Source organism: Chroicocephalus ridibundus, chromosome 7 (genome assembly GCF_963924245.1).
Source record: "Chroicocephalus ridibundus chromosome 7, bChrRid1.1, whole genome shotgun sequence".
Classification (NCBI taxonomy): domain Eukaryota; kingdom Metazoa; phylum Chordata; class Aves; order Charadriiformes; family Laridae; genus Chroicocephalus; species Chroicocephalus ridibundus.
In genome coordinates, this window is record NC_086290.1 from 42025999 (window position 1) to 42040993 (window position 14995).

The window sequence follows — 14995 nt, forward strand, 5'->3', positions numbered from 1 at the left end:
AAATCTCCAAATTGAGCAACTGAATAAGGATCCTCTTTAATGACCTTCTCCATATTGCCTAAGTTTCTGTATGGCAAAAAAGCACAGCTGTGACTGTTCTCCCTATCAATATTATTCCTTTTAGCAAAGCTGTTGTTTTCGTTCATGGTACGGCCAACAGAACTGGTGGGGAATGTTAAATGCATCTTTAATTGACAGTGGCCAAACTCTCAGCTGCTCAAGTCAATAGACTGGTATTGATTTAAGCCACAAGGTTTGGCTGTGTAACTTTAGCAGGGTGATCCTGAAATCAGTGGGAGCTAATGGATGCTCTTCCTCACTCAGGATCAGACACCAGCAGGTGAGTCAAAGATGCAGGACTCAGCAGCCATTCTGTTGGATTACAAGTTAGCTTGAAAAGGAATTATGGGACCGTAATATTGCAAAAGACTGGCTTTAGTAATCGTGGTTATGTTCTATTTTAATGTCCTTCTAGGAAAAGGCTTATTTTACAGAACAGATGCAAAAAAATGACAGCTTTCTGTAAAATCATTGTTTATCCACGTGGAATGCATGTACCATATCACCTTTAAAGAGTGCTAAAAGCCAGAGACATACATTCTTAGCTTTCCCCCACCAGAAGATGGTAAAGGGCTAAAGCTGTTACTGCTTTAATTATGCAGTATCACAGTATTAGTTCACCCCCAGGGAGCATACAGCACTTCAGTGAAGCACGGAAATTTTAAAGCAGTGTTATAAGAGCAAGCAAACACAGTAGCTGGCATCATTTCAGGGCTGAGCAGAAACAAAAACAAACAAACAAAACCCTGACAAAGGAAAATGAAATGAAACCATTTGGGCAGATGCATTTTAATTTTGCTACTGTGGCTACAAAGGTAGTTTCTGTAGTCATTGCAGCATGTAATGTGCGGTGGCACATACTACTTTGTGTCCCAGAAGTGCTACAGTGATGGACCTTTCAATCTTGGCTTTCTCCTCCATTGTGCTGAAGTGATCTTCTGCCACTTTTGCTGCCAAAATTTCTCCTGTGCTCGCTTCCCACTCATACCTCTCTTCACCTACTTCCTATTCTCACCAGCTGTGCTCCAGATGCTGGGGCACTGCAGGGCCAAGTTAAATCTCTGCTGCTCTCCAGCTCCGTGTACTGATACAACTGATCCATGCCCTTACCGTCACCCTGTTGACAGACAATGTAGGCTGCCCATGCAGAGAAGTACACAGGTACAAAAACTGCTCTGTCACATGCTGGCACATGACTATTCTGCTTCTTGAGACTAAATACAAAGTCTCAGCCCCCTGCCATCGGGCTCACAGATGTTTTGCAATGCAGAGCTCTCAGACACAGCAATTTGACTTCGAGTAGCTAAAACTGCTGCTAAGCCTTTCATTACCTTGTGTGATGGTTTCAGAGATGGGGATGCTCTCCTGGTCGTCCTTGACTGAGTAAACGCTGACATTGTACTCCACACCAGGGTTTAGGTTTTCAAAGGTGCAGGTGGTCTGATCTGCACCTACTACTTCCTCCAAAGTAGAGCCCTGCTGCCCACTGGTAGGAGCAGTGGTCACTCGGTACCCACTGATGCCTGAAATACAGATATACCAGTATGCAGTAATCTCATGCTGTATTTATTTACATCAGGTCTCAGTATAAACAACCGAAGCAAACACATTTTACAAGTGATTTTGCTGCCCTGAACCCAGTAGGCAAGAGGTTGCTTTGTCAAGCACCCCGAAACGAGTTTCCCAGGAGGTAACCATGCCACTCGCACAGCATGATTTCAGTTCCCTTTGAGACCTTACCAAACTAAAAAAATCTCATGACATATCAAGAAAAGATACATCTACTGACTGAGAAGTGGGGTTTGCAAAAGCTTTCAATCCTTGTTTTAAGGAAGTCAATTGTACAGCTCCCATCAGCTATTGTGGGAGAAGAGTTCATCTTTAACACTTTCAGAAATCCCGTGCTTACTCTCAGTGACGTGAACTCATTCTTCAACTGCCAGAAATCTTTTTTGTCCATTTTGCTTTCCCTCTCTTGGACTTTTTTTAAACCACTGGCAATATTTGAAGACATCCTTCAAATCCCTAAACCAGCTGAAATATTTAAACACGTTCATACTCCAAAATAACATTTTACATGGAATGTAAATCATGAAGAGTCCTATGGCTACCTACACTTAACTATGAATTATATCCTTGAATATATCTAGAAATATGTACATTTTTCCTTAAATTACTCAACAGCAAGCTCCCCATCAAAGTCTCCTTAATGAACTGCAAGGCACTGCAGAACAAATGTTAGCATTCTGGTACAACAGGACATTCGAGCACAATGTGAGTTCATGTAATTACCTGGAGTTGTGCTTCTATCCCAAGAGACTACCAGGATCCCAGTATCAGGGTTGGGCTCCAGGCGCAGGTTGGTTGGTGGAGACAATGCTGCAAGCGTTGAGACAAATGGGTCATTTATAGCACTGAGAATCATGCTAGGTCCCTCAGCAACCCTCCTCCCCAGATTACATCATTACCCTTCAGAATTGGCTAAAAAATATTCTTCTGAAGTTGTCACCCTGCACTGCATAAGCTAGTGCCACTGTTGCCTATGCATCAAAAAGAAAAACACCTTCCAGACCACAACAGGAGGAAAAGACTAGAACTGACTCCCAGAAGACAGCCATTCATCTGGAGAGCACAGGGGAAGCAAGTGGAAGAAGGAATAACTGTGGAAGAGGAAATGTGTCGTACGTGTAGTCACTCTCCTGACGATGGGAGTCTCTCTCTCCTGGCCGTCCGTCAGGACTGTGAGGCTGTAGGTGTACTCCACTCCAGGGGTCAGGCCAGATATCACGATGCTGCCAGAATCAGAGATGACCTCCCGGGGAGCCTCTCCACCTTGGCTTGGGCGCACACCCAGCTGCAGAGAAGCAGCAAAGTTTGCTTTTCAGTCTCAGATACTCCTATCCCAGCACACTACCCGCATCCTCACTAATCATCCAACATGAGTACCATGGGCCCTTATGCTGAACGCCAACTGTTAATCCTGTAACTTGTGTTTTAGATGTCTCACTGATGAACTTGACCTGAAGCCCAGAGGACATGCTTGCACTGACCTCTGCGCCCCTTGTAAGCAACATGTCTTTTGCAACTCCTTCCTTCATGCTTCTATTTTCACTGCAGTCCATAGTAAACACCTTTAATCTGTCCTCCCTATCACAATGAAGCGAGAGGAAAAAGAAACATGGGATTTCAGTTTCTCCTACCTTGAAACCAATCCTTGGGGCAGGTGTCCAGGTAATGACAATGGAAGTCTCGGTCACTTCTGTGTTAAAAGGAGGAACAGAGCCAACAGGCTGATCTGTGAAGTGAATTGACAGAGTTGAAGTCTAGCTGCTGTGAAAGCACCAAACAGTTAGAAAACCTGACCTACAGCACTCCAAATAGCAAGAGGTATGTAATAAGTAAGTGCTGAACTATGTTACTTCTGAAAATTCAGTGACTTGGGAGGGATGTGAGAGATGACTTCTGCCTGCTGCTGGGCGTGATAGACACAGTATGTAAGTGGTCAGTGGTTTTATTGTTCCTGAAAAAAAAGAAAATATTGAAGAGGGCCTCCTAAGTCCTCCACATAGCCAACCCCCAAAATTTGGGGAATATTGGTTTTGGCATTATATCTAAAGTGTTCCTCAAAAACCAGCTTTTTTTCCTTCACCCACTGCAAGCCATTCAATCAGCAGAACACTACACCCTTGTCTGTCATCCAGCTGTCCCAGCTAGGACCAGCTCATCCCTCACCAACATCTTCAACTGTTTTGAAGTCAGTAGAGTGAAAGGAAACTCAAAGTCAATCTGAGGAATCTGTGGTCTCATTGGTATCTGTCAGGAGCACCACACAGAAACCAAAGCCTTTGTGTACTCCAGAATCAGTCTAAATAACTCCACTGGGTTTAATCTGAATTGACCTCATTATTAATGAAGAGAGTTGGTTTTTTAAGCTATAGTCTTAAACTGGACTGCTATCATTCAGATAAGCCAGAATTTCAAGTCAGAATTCATCTAAAGATATCCAATCATATCCTAATTGAGAAATATTTATAGATAAGGCTGTCTGTCAGCAAAAAGTACCTTGCCAATGTCAACAGTGTTACGCTGATTAAAAGTCTGAACCCTTATTTTAAGTTCACATTGTTCTAAAAGAAACCACATTCTCCTTTGAAAAGAGGATGTGGTTCTGGGCTTGGATGGCTTTGAATTTTGTTAGTTCATATGACTGCTTCATCATTATTTAAACAGTGAATCTATTTGTTCTTTCTAGAAATATGTGTGGGTTCTTACAGAACTCCCTTTCCTCCCAAAATTTGCTTAATATTTCTTCCAAGCCAGCAGCACAAGTACAGACGACTGAAATGTAAATAAAAAATAAAAAATTAAAGAAGGATAGAATGCAAAGTTTGTGTCAGTTTCTGTAACTGCAGTTGAGCTGCCTTAGATAGTATGGTTGGGCTTGAGAAATGACTGCCTTCAGCTTTAAACAAACGACAGACTAATTATTCATTGCCCATTTTAAGGGAGCTCTTTGCTTTCCTTGATTTGTCATGCTAAAGCCAAACAACTGGAAATATCAAACTTCTTTTTCATTCAGTTAAACAAAACCTGAGGTACCAGTAGTAAGTTTTCCCTTTTGTTTTTAATCACCAAAAAGCTGAAATACATTTTACTAAAAGCTTTTTGATGCAAATAACTCTCTTTTTCCTGCCAAACAGTTCAGAAAGAAGAACAAGGAATATTTCCCAAGCAGTTCTGCTGGAATGCTACTTCAAAAGGCTTCTTCTGTAAACCAATTCACAATAGCCACTTTCAGCACAAGTTTTGAAGAAAGGCCAGGGCGTTAGGGAAGAGGAATGTGTGCCTATTATACTTACAAGTTGTGAAGACTCCAGTCTCTCTGGCGCTTTGCAAGTCATCTTTAACTGCCACAAGGTACACAGTGTACTCGGTGCCAGGCTGCAAGTTCCTGAGAAGGTACTTGGAGGCAGAAGGTCCCACATTGTAGGTCCTCGGTTGACCTCCTCTTGTGGGACCTGCAGTCAGCCGGTATCCTGTGATCACAGCACGGGGCCGTGTCCACAACACTAGCACTGAATGCTCCGTGGTATTGAGAAATCTGAGGTTGGTGGGGGCATCGAGTTCTGGGAAGAAAAAGCATAACATGCATCAATTTTCCAGCTGAATCTCTACTTCACCTCTACCTCCAAAGCACGTCCGTTACCGTGCAAAAAACATGGGTGTACAATGAAGTTGTTGAGCCTGTATTTCTCACTTAGGGCAAAACTACAACAGTGGGGAAAAGAGAAGGCGGGAACCATAAGAGAGCTGGAAATAGAAGTGCAATAACTGTTATCTGTGCCTCAGTGACATCCGGTAATATGCTGGGCCAGGCAGACCCACGTGGTCTGGGCTGCGTGGATTTGGGTCGTTGCCATACATGCCCATCCCATGGGGGAGACGGGCTAACAGCTGAGGCGGGACAGATGAACCCAACTGCACTCAGGAATTTCAATAGTTTCTCATGAATGCTGAGCATTTTTTAGAAATCAGCTCAGTTTAGACTTGTCAGCATAAGCACGGAAACCTAACTTCAGCCCTTTTTCATTAAAAAGATTTATTCTTTTAAATCTTTGCCTAGTCCTACTCCCTGCCCTCTCAAAATCCCTTCCCAAAACAAAACACCCCTAACTTTGTCATTTTAATGTAAAAATAAGTAACAGTCTGTGACTTTCTGCAAAAAAACAGTTCCTAGGTCTACTTAAAAATAACCACACCATGGAACTGACGATACAACAATTCTAAGCATGCTCATCTCTCCCATGGGATTCATGCAACAGCTCTTATCAGGCCTCCTCCCCTTTTTATCACTACCCCTGGGAAGCTGCTGAAACTGGTAACCCAAAAACCTACATAAACAAGAGGCTGAAGCAACACAGCTTCTACAGCACTACACTGGAGTCCAGTGAATGACGGAGATGTTACTACCTTTGGCTGAGACTTTACTACCTTTGGCTGAGACAAGATGAGGCTCAGAGGGGGGAAAGACACTTGAGCAATTTGCACCACAGCAGGCGAGGCAGCACTGGCTGCAGCGAAGAGTTTATAGCGTCTATATGGCAAGTTGCCCCACCTTTTCTAGGTCCCAATCATATACTGAAATTAAAAGCCGTGAGGAGAGGTTCCATCAATGCTTTTCTTTGATGGCAAATGCTTTTTTCTCCCCCCGAGGAAATAACATTTTTGTGATAAAAATTGTTTTCATCACTTTCCCAGTGATTCAAGCGGGAAGCAGGTTTTGTCCTTTCTGTTTTCTCCCCAGTTGCTTTCTCCCTTTTTGAGGAGGAAGGGAAAAGGAAGGTTTCTTCTTCCACCACTTGCAAGATAGGGGAGATAATTCTAGAAGACAAAGAATGAGCGTGACCCTCTTTAGGCCCATCTCCAACTTTATCTCTTCTTGGTACTTAGATCTGTGCTAGGTCTCATCTACAAGGATTGTATCTTCTTCTGATTTGTAGCCTACAGTCAGTTCCTTTTTGCACAATTTAATTTGTCAGCTCTATTAGGCTTTTATCACTTCCTCTCCCCATACTAAAGGAAAAGGGGAAGATTAAAAAGCCACACACACACACAGAGTTTATTTGTAGGCTGCTTTTTAACGGAAGGCCAAAAAGAGAATCACATTTACACCGTGGGAAGAGACTTTTGCTGCAGGGTTTTCCTTGGGAACTCTGAATGATTTCTGTTTCCCAGGACTTTCGATTACAGGATGCAATTTATGTGAATACTTTCTGAAATGTGGTTTAGGCAAAGCAGTTAAGCGGATGATCATAGCCTATGGAAAATCATTCCAATAGTTTGTAACTAGCCCTGTGCCATCTGAATCAAACGTCTATGCTCCGATGTACACCTCTGTGTGTGGACTTTCAGAGTGGTTCCACACCTAGCCAAGGCTCCTGAAAACAACCACAAAACCTTACAGATCTAACTGGGAAAGGAGCTCTTCTTGTTTTAAACGCTTCCAAGATAGTTCAGACTCCTAAGTCACATCCTTGCTTTTAAAAACCTCACTTGAAAGAGGAAGGAGAGTGTTCACACCATCTATGTTACCCTCAAATCAGGTAAGGACAAACATAATGAGCCCATCCTCCCTGCATAGTCAAGGGAGTTGGTAAGAGGGAGAGGCACTATTCATGGCTCCTAACTTTATGGATGTAAGTAAATAGTATTTCTCAAATAGCATGGCTATATTCACAGATTATCCCATTTCCTTTCCTTCCCTCTCATCTTTATACGAGTTGGGCTGGATTCGCAAAAGGTGCTCTCATTTACTGAAAAGTATCAGAACAGCAGCAGATGAGCATAGCTGAATTTTGTTCCTTTGAATAATGTGACCCAGTCAAAGAACACCACAAACACCAAGTCACCCTTCTATTGCCCAACAAGAGGATCTGTTCAAATGAACCACATCCCAGGTTCTGTCCAATGTGCTTCTCTTGGATCAAAAGTGGAGATAACCACTCAAACCCTGGCTAAACTCCTCTTCCATCTGAAAGCCTACACCCTGGCCCAGCCACTGCTCCTCTCTTCTCTGCACTTCTGTAAAGCAAAAAGCAATGCCTGACAGACTGTGGTACTTTGCTTGTCATCTTGCCTCACACTGATGTGTTGCACTGCCACTAGATCATTAGCAATCGGGTTCTGAGAGATCCTGCACAACCCTTCCTGAAAAATATATGCTCCCCCCGGCTCTTGTCAACAGTCCATTGAGGTCACTGCAAACCAGTTTCCCAGGTTTCACTGGGATGACAATGAAATTTCTGGGGTGGTGAGACAGTCTGTGGAAAGCCAGGCCTGACCTGGCAAAGCTGAAATTCAGTCCTTTTAATCACAAGGCCTGTCCTTACATGTTCACGCAGAATTCCTGCTGCTTACAGTGGAGCCAAATAGGTATGTAGCTGTCAGAAAGGAGATAGGGGTTTTCAGAGCAATCTCAGCACGGATCCTAAGTCATGCTGAAATCTGCCCTAAGGTATCACAGGCTTAAAAAAAAAAAAAAATCACAGGCTGCAATCTGTGCTATAAAAGAACTGCAGGGTCCATCAATTCTCAGTCAGTAATAAAAAAGTTGAATTCCAGCCATACGAAATTGTTTTAAAGTGCCATGAGAGTTAAACTCCCATTGGAAAGCCCTGGAGGAGGATAAATCTGCTGAAGAGATCATTGTTTGAGTGAATGAATTCCCAGCCCTGTCATCCTTGTTATGGGATACCTCCTGGGCTCTAACTGTTGCACTTTAAGTGATCTGTTTATATTTCTCTGAGCGACAGAGAAATATGCGCTTCAAAAGGTTGAAAAAAGCATGAAGAAAAGACACTTACTGGTGGTTTGCTCTCCAGTCAAAGGTTTGCTCTCCCTGCCCTGGCTCACGGCAAAGATCTTAAAGAGATAGGTTGTTCCTGGGAGCAGGTCAACAACTTCAGCAAAAGAGCTCCTGGTGATAGGCAGTCTCTGGCCGTGTTGGCCAGGGCGATTGACAGGGATCACTTCCACTCGATAGCCAGACACTTGGCTCTGCGGTGGAGTCCACATGATGGTGATCTTGATATCAGAAACCTCCACAAACTGTAGTTCTCTGGGAGAAGGAACTTCATCTGAAAGCAGCACGACAGAAGAGTGTTAGAGGGAATACTTAGCAATCATCAGAAGCTACAGGTTTGCATGGAAGAGAAAACTGAATTTTGATTGAACAGTGGATCGCCCAAGAATATTTACCAAATTAAAAACATCACGGTAACCTTACCTTATACACACATTCCCAGACAATATTCAAGCAGACTACAATTCAAAATTTAACTACGTAGTTTTAAGTATTTTATGTCTTCAGACATAAAAGTTATCTTCCTGTCACAGAAATACAACTTAAAGCCCAGATGTAATATGCTACAGAACTTCAAGTATATGCAGAACCAAAAGTTTGGGTGAAAAAAAAAAAAAAAGTATTCCATGGGCTGGAAACAGAAGTCTCCTTTTAAAATTAAAAGGGAGGGTTTTCAAAACCCATGGCATGTTCTGAATATGTATAATTAACTTAAAATCCATCTTTTATAATTAAACAACTATAGGGGCTGATCTGGCCTTATTGTAGTCAAAGACAAAATCCAGTTCCCTCTGTGTTGGTCCACAGTACTGCACCCTTGAATTCCTACATTCAAATTAAGTTTCTTCAGATTAGGACTGATACTGCCCTAAGGTTAACCAATGCACATTTTTAGAAGATAGAGATGCCAAACCATAAAATCATTGAGCTGAGTTCTTTCCTGGTAAATTCCCATTTGCAAACATGTGTTTGCAACTTGCAGGACCATGAAATTCCGCTCCTACCACATGAGATCCCAATTCCTTCACTATTCTTTCTTTTGGTTTGGCTATTCAGCCCAATTGGATACTTAAACTACCCTGAAATCAGTAGTTTTTTAAATCATGGGTGCCTCAATTTTACATGGTATGGTGTTATTTTGGCATATCAGTCAATGCTGAGCAATCTCCCATCCCCACCAACTGCAGTGGAAAATAATGGTTAGGGCTGGACGGGAGAGGGAGAAGTCAGGTGAACGATGTGGATTTGTGGTGTCAGAGTACGTAACCGTACACATCTGCAGGCCAAGTACTGAGGCAAAATGACTTACCAGGCTCTTAAAAACATCTCTTAGCAGAATCCCCTTAAGACAACTTAGGAACCTCTGATCTCTCTTTTCCATAGACACAATGCAAGACCAACCATTTGACCTGCCTGCAGTCTGATCCATAGGAACTACAACGCTATTAATGCCGACTGGTGGCTTGACTGTGTCAATTCATTATTGGATATGACTTTACTATGGAACTTCAATACCCATGACATTTACAATTGAAAAAACCACGACGACAATGACAAAAACCAGGACTGAGTCCATTTAAGGATTCATTCAGCTAGAGCAATGTAAGCCTGCATTGTCATTTGGCTCTAGGTACCGACAGAAAACCCAGTGACTGGTACCAGAACATGACGATCATTACCTGCACGTGGGACGCCTGTGGTTTCTTGTTGGATGAAGACAGGGGTACTCTCCTGATTTTCTTCCACTGCGTAGATGCTGATGTTGTACTGAACACCCGGCATCAAGTCACTGAGTGTTACAGAGGTAGCAGTGTCAGGCAGGTTGAGCTCTGTGCTGCTGCCTTCCACAGACGGTGTGTAGATAATTCTGTAGCCTAAAGCAAGGGAGAGATACATATAGTCATTAGCCACAATGAGTAAGCCAGCTCAAGGAATGTTAGGAATGAGAACTAAACTGATCTCCCCACTGAGATTTCATAAAAATAGTCCTGAACTTCAGTGGGACCTGTGGCTTGCCTGTGCTCACATCCCATCTACAGATCACACACTCATAATGCCTTATAAAGCATAATCTGACCCGGATTAGAATAATTCTGAGTTTTGACATGTGGATTTAGGGTCTATACAGTTCCCATGCTTGTTATGGGATGGTATGGATGACAGAAGGAGAAGGTCACGGGGCTTGTTTTTATTTAACAGAAATCCAAAAGGAATTGTTTTGCATCCAGCCTCCTGAATTGCTTGGTTCAGACAGTGAAACCAAGCAAATGCTAAACTGCCCACGTGCTTTCCAGCTGGTCACTCAGACTGGTCAGAACTATGCACTAGCTCTCTGTCCCAGAGGTTTTTTTACGTATATTGCAGATTCTACCAACAGCGCAAAATAGGTGCACTCCAGTTAGACAAACCTGTGATTGGAGCCTGTGGTCTGCTCCAGCTAATAACAATTGATGTGTCATCTACACTTTCCACGGTGTGCTCCGGAGGTGCATCAGGAGCTGTTTAAGGGGAAAAAAGAGAGGAAGACAGCAAGTGTGAGGATAAGAGGTAACAAAATTTTATTGAGAAAACAATAAAAACAGCTTTCAAAGTGCAGCAACACCCACCCAACACATACCTGTAGTCTGTGAAGTAGACAGGATCAGATTCTGCTCTCCTTCTTCAGAGATCTGATAGACATTAACAATATACTTGCGACCAGGAAGCAAGTCAGGGATGTTGACAGAAGTGGCTGTGCTTGGAAGATCTAAGGAAGGCAGGAAAGAAAAAATTGCCTTAGCAATTCTACCTTCTTGCTTTCTCTCCAAATGAAATAATTGAGACCTCTGTTCTAATCTGGGCTGAATCGTAGCCTTCCTGCAATAAAACAGCAAGTGTTCTGCACTGTGTCTTCAGTCCACATCAGAGAAGTTGTGTGGAGAGTTGGGACAGGTCTCCACACTCAGCAAGCAGACAACACCTAGGACAGCAAGGCTTGATGTGTATATGGCAGGGCAATTTGAGCAGCAGGCCCCCACACACTGCTGGCATTTAGCCATCGCAGCTAACCGAGTACTCATTTCATACCCTGCTGTATTTTCAATACAGAAATATATGGACAAGTTTTCCCATGAATAGGTTATGTGGAAAGACTGACTCATGAGTGGAGAAGAACGACATTATGAGGGCTGATGAACAACTCTCCCCGCTGCCTTCCCCCAGACGTCCACCTACATGCCAGATGTAGGAAATTCCCCATGAAGCAGCTCCCTACTGGCCAGACTGAAGCCAAGTATCTTAAGGGAAACTGGGAATTGCCTTTCAATTTGCCTGTAAACCTCTGTCTGTAGACAAATGAGCTCAGGAGCTGCTTCACTTCACTCAGCTGCCTGTGCAGACAAGAAAGGTGGCGACAGTGCTGGCAGTCCTAATGTAAGCCACTTCTGCCCATGAGTCCAAACCCGTGACTTCAGCGGAGCAACAGTCCAGGGAGAATTAATAGGTCAGGGGATTACTGTTCCTTTTCTCATGTTGTTGTTCTATTGCACTCATGTCCTAATAGCTATTATAACCTCGAATCCTTGTGAGATATTGCTATAACCATTGTTAAGACAGGAAGTTAGGAAAAAGAAGTTAAGATGAAATTATGTGTGGTGACACAGGCTCTACTGTAGATTTTTGAAAAGTGGATTCAATTCCTAGGTTTGAGTTCAGTGCCTTTGACCAGTTTCCTGGCTTAGCTAAGTTGTCACATTATCAAAGATGAATAAGATCTGATCCAAACAAAACAACTGACCGAGCAGACTAGAACAGACATCTATCAGATGACAAGTAGCCAAGAGAGGGCATCTGGGAAAGACTTCTCTCTGTGCATTCTGATGGAAGGACAAAGGTATGAAAAAGATATAGCAAAGGAAATTAGCCAGGTGGCAAGTTTGAAAAATAAGTTTGTTTTTTTTCTCATCTGCACTGCTGCTCACTTCAGGATGCTGTGGAAGCTAGTAAATTTACATGATTTCAAAAGGAAAAAAAGACTGGACAAATTCATGGAGCTAAAAAGAATAAATATATCTACCCACAGTTACTACAAATCCACCACCCCTAGCTCAGGGACTTTTCTTCTGCAGGATCCTGGGACAGCATTCTGAGGGGGCATTGCTAAATACCTGCCTTGTTCTCATCCTCTTCCTTAGACATGAACTTACGGCCACTGATGCAAAAAGGACAATGAACTAAGTGATCTTCTAATCTGAACTAGTCCTGCCACTCTCATATCCTAATTGAATCGTACTGAAAGATATCGAGATCCTCACTATTTTCACTAGCTGTACTGATTGTCACAGGAAACAGCAATGTACTATTAGCAATGCTGTGATCTGGTAGATTAAATATTGTCTCACCAAGATACTGTGGTTCATCGCCCTCTTCGCTCAGCTCATACTCAACACGGAATCCAGAAACTGTGTCAGAAGCAGAAACCCAGGAGACAACAAAGCTGTTGGCTGTGATCTCAGTGACTGACTCTGAAGTAGCAACCATGGGAGGAAGAAGAGTTGTCTCTCCTGAAACAGTGTTGCCTACAAGAGAGAAGAAAGAGAGGTTTAGTTAACCATCACTACTTTTGCGTTAACTGGAATGCACAAGACAAAGACTTAGATGAAGGAGATCGGACTTTTCTGGATGCCCCACTGTTCAACTTACTTGTCACTGCTGTGGTGCTGGTTGTGGTAAAATCAAAACGGGTGACTTCTTTGTGGCCATACCGCTGAACACTGATGAGCTGTCCTTCATATATCACACCAGGCTTCAGGCCTGAGATGGTGTAGGAGTTCTGGTAGCCGGGGATGGTGGCTTCTTTCCACTGCCTCCCAGAGTTTTTCTGCAAGAACAATGACACCCAAACAGTGAGAGACTCCCTCACCTGCAAACAGAGGTAACTAGTGACCTAATCTTCTACAGGGTTACCAAGTCAAAGGAGATGAGAAAGGTATGTCAGGAAGCAGAGCTAATGACATTTTGGTTGATTAAGTTTTACTGGGATAAATTGAAAAACAATTTAGCTTTGAACTTTTTCCTTTAAAAGGAGCGTTATTTGGAATACATACACTAAACTCATTCCTTCATCAAAAGTGCATTAAGGCATGAAGGAATGGCTGGAAAATGCATATCTGAAGGCTGTTCACAGTAACACTCTAAGCCATCATCTGAAAACAATATACAGAAAAGTGCTTCCCTTCTACCCTGCGTTTGAACTCTATGGGAAGCTCTAAAATAATGCTCCATCCTCTGAGGTTTGTACTCCAGTGCTTTAAAGCCCATTTCACTCAGGCCTTGATCCAAGATACACTGAAGTCAGTAAAAAGACTTGAGTGCCTTTAATGGCTTTGGATCAGGGCCTTCATTGTTCTCTTAATAACAGGCACCATCGAGGTACTAATGTTCTTAATCATTAAGTGGTCTTTTGTGAAGCTGTACTCAGGGGAACTGTAACAGAACTCATCTTCGTTGGTTAAAACGAATCATTCTTCAAATATGAAGGAGCCAAGAAGCAGTGGTTAACCCGCTTTGGTTTAGACTTTACAGAAGATATGAGATGACTGTTTATTTAATCCTATGCTAGCTATTTATATCTTCATATCCCAGTTGTCTCTGGATATGCACATGGTACTAAAACAATGTTTCTCAGGATGAGGAAGCTTCTGCAAGGATTTACTTTACTTAAAGTGAAGAAGGATATAAACTTGTCTGTTTACTGTGCTAGTGCTTTGATTAATAAGATACTTCATGAACACACTGACCAGTGAAGCTTGGGCAGGAAAATATCAAGTGTTTATACAGCACTGGTTGTCTTTGATCCTCAGAGTAATGTTGACCTCAACAGGACAAGGACACTGAATGAATTAGCAACTAAAGGTTGCTGAAATTGTATCAGCCACTTCTTTCAGACACAGAAAAAGCCAAATAAAGTATTTTTGATGAACAAATGATGAATGTGGCACTCACCGGCCTCCAGCGCAAAATGTACTTGGTGATGTGAGATCGTTCAGGAGCGTTCCACTGAATGGGGTGGGAGTTTGGCTGATTTGCACTCTCTGTGATGATCACCTGAACAGGCCCACTTGACCCTGAAAAAAAGAATTGTCGTATTTTACATACTGGGGATGCTTTTCTTCTGCCTTTGTTGAGGAGTCATCAAAAAGCAAGAAAGCTGTGTGGCTCAAATACCATTTCTATGGAATTATACCATTTATAGGAAATAAGTTATGTTGTCTTTCTATCTGTAATGCTTCATTGCTCCTTAGAAGACTGATGGCTTAGAACGTATTCTGTGGGGGAGTTAACATGTGCCGTTTGGGTTAATTTCCTGGGAGTTATCAGTTAAACAGAAAATCGGTGTGGTCTAGTACAGAAAAAGTCTGTAAAGCAAAGTTATATTGTTCAAAGAGAGGGAGGTTCTCAGCAACAAACTGCTTTCATCAATTAATATTTTCTGTATGGGAGCAGGGAAACAGAAGAGAAATGTCTGCCCAATCCAGATCTGATCTTGTGGCATGGTGAGGGCAAATTCCTGATATGACATTGAATATACCCTGC

At 42.6% G+C, this 14995-nt stretch overlaps 1 protein-coding gene across 9 annotated transcripts in view; it reads right to left on the minus strand.

Annotated features, from left to right (window-relative positions):
• FN1 (fibronectin 1) overlaps positions 1–14995 on the minus strand; it is a 55624-nt gene that overhangs the window by 22645 nt on the left and 17984 nt on the right. For all 9 annotated transcript variants that reach the window (XM_063340482.1, XM_063340481.1, XM_063340487.1 and 6 more), the window contains exons 13-24: positions 14405–14526; positions 13103–13280; positions 12802–12978; positions 11040–11168; positions 10831–10920; positions 10102–10296; positions 8424–8696; positions 4920–5186; positions 3261–3355; positions 2746–2914; positions 2353–2439; positions 1392–1583 (exon numbers count right to left, since the gene is read on the minus strand). In XM_063340482.1, the coding sequence (XP_063196552.1) occupies positions 1392–1583; positions 2353–2439; positions 2746–2914; positions 3261–3355; positions 4920–5186; positions 8424–8696; positions 10102–10296; positions 10831–10920; positions 11040–11168; positions 12802–12978; positions 13103–13280; positions 14405–14526 (1974 nt within the window). The remainder of the gene's footprint in view (positions 1–1391; positions 1584–2352; positions 2440–2745; positions 2915–3260; positions 3356–4919; positions 5187–8423; positions 8697–10101; positions 10297–10830; positions 10921–11039; positions 11169–12801; positions 12979–13102; positions 13281–14404; positions 14527–14995) is intronic.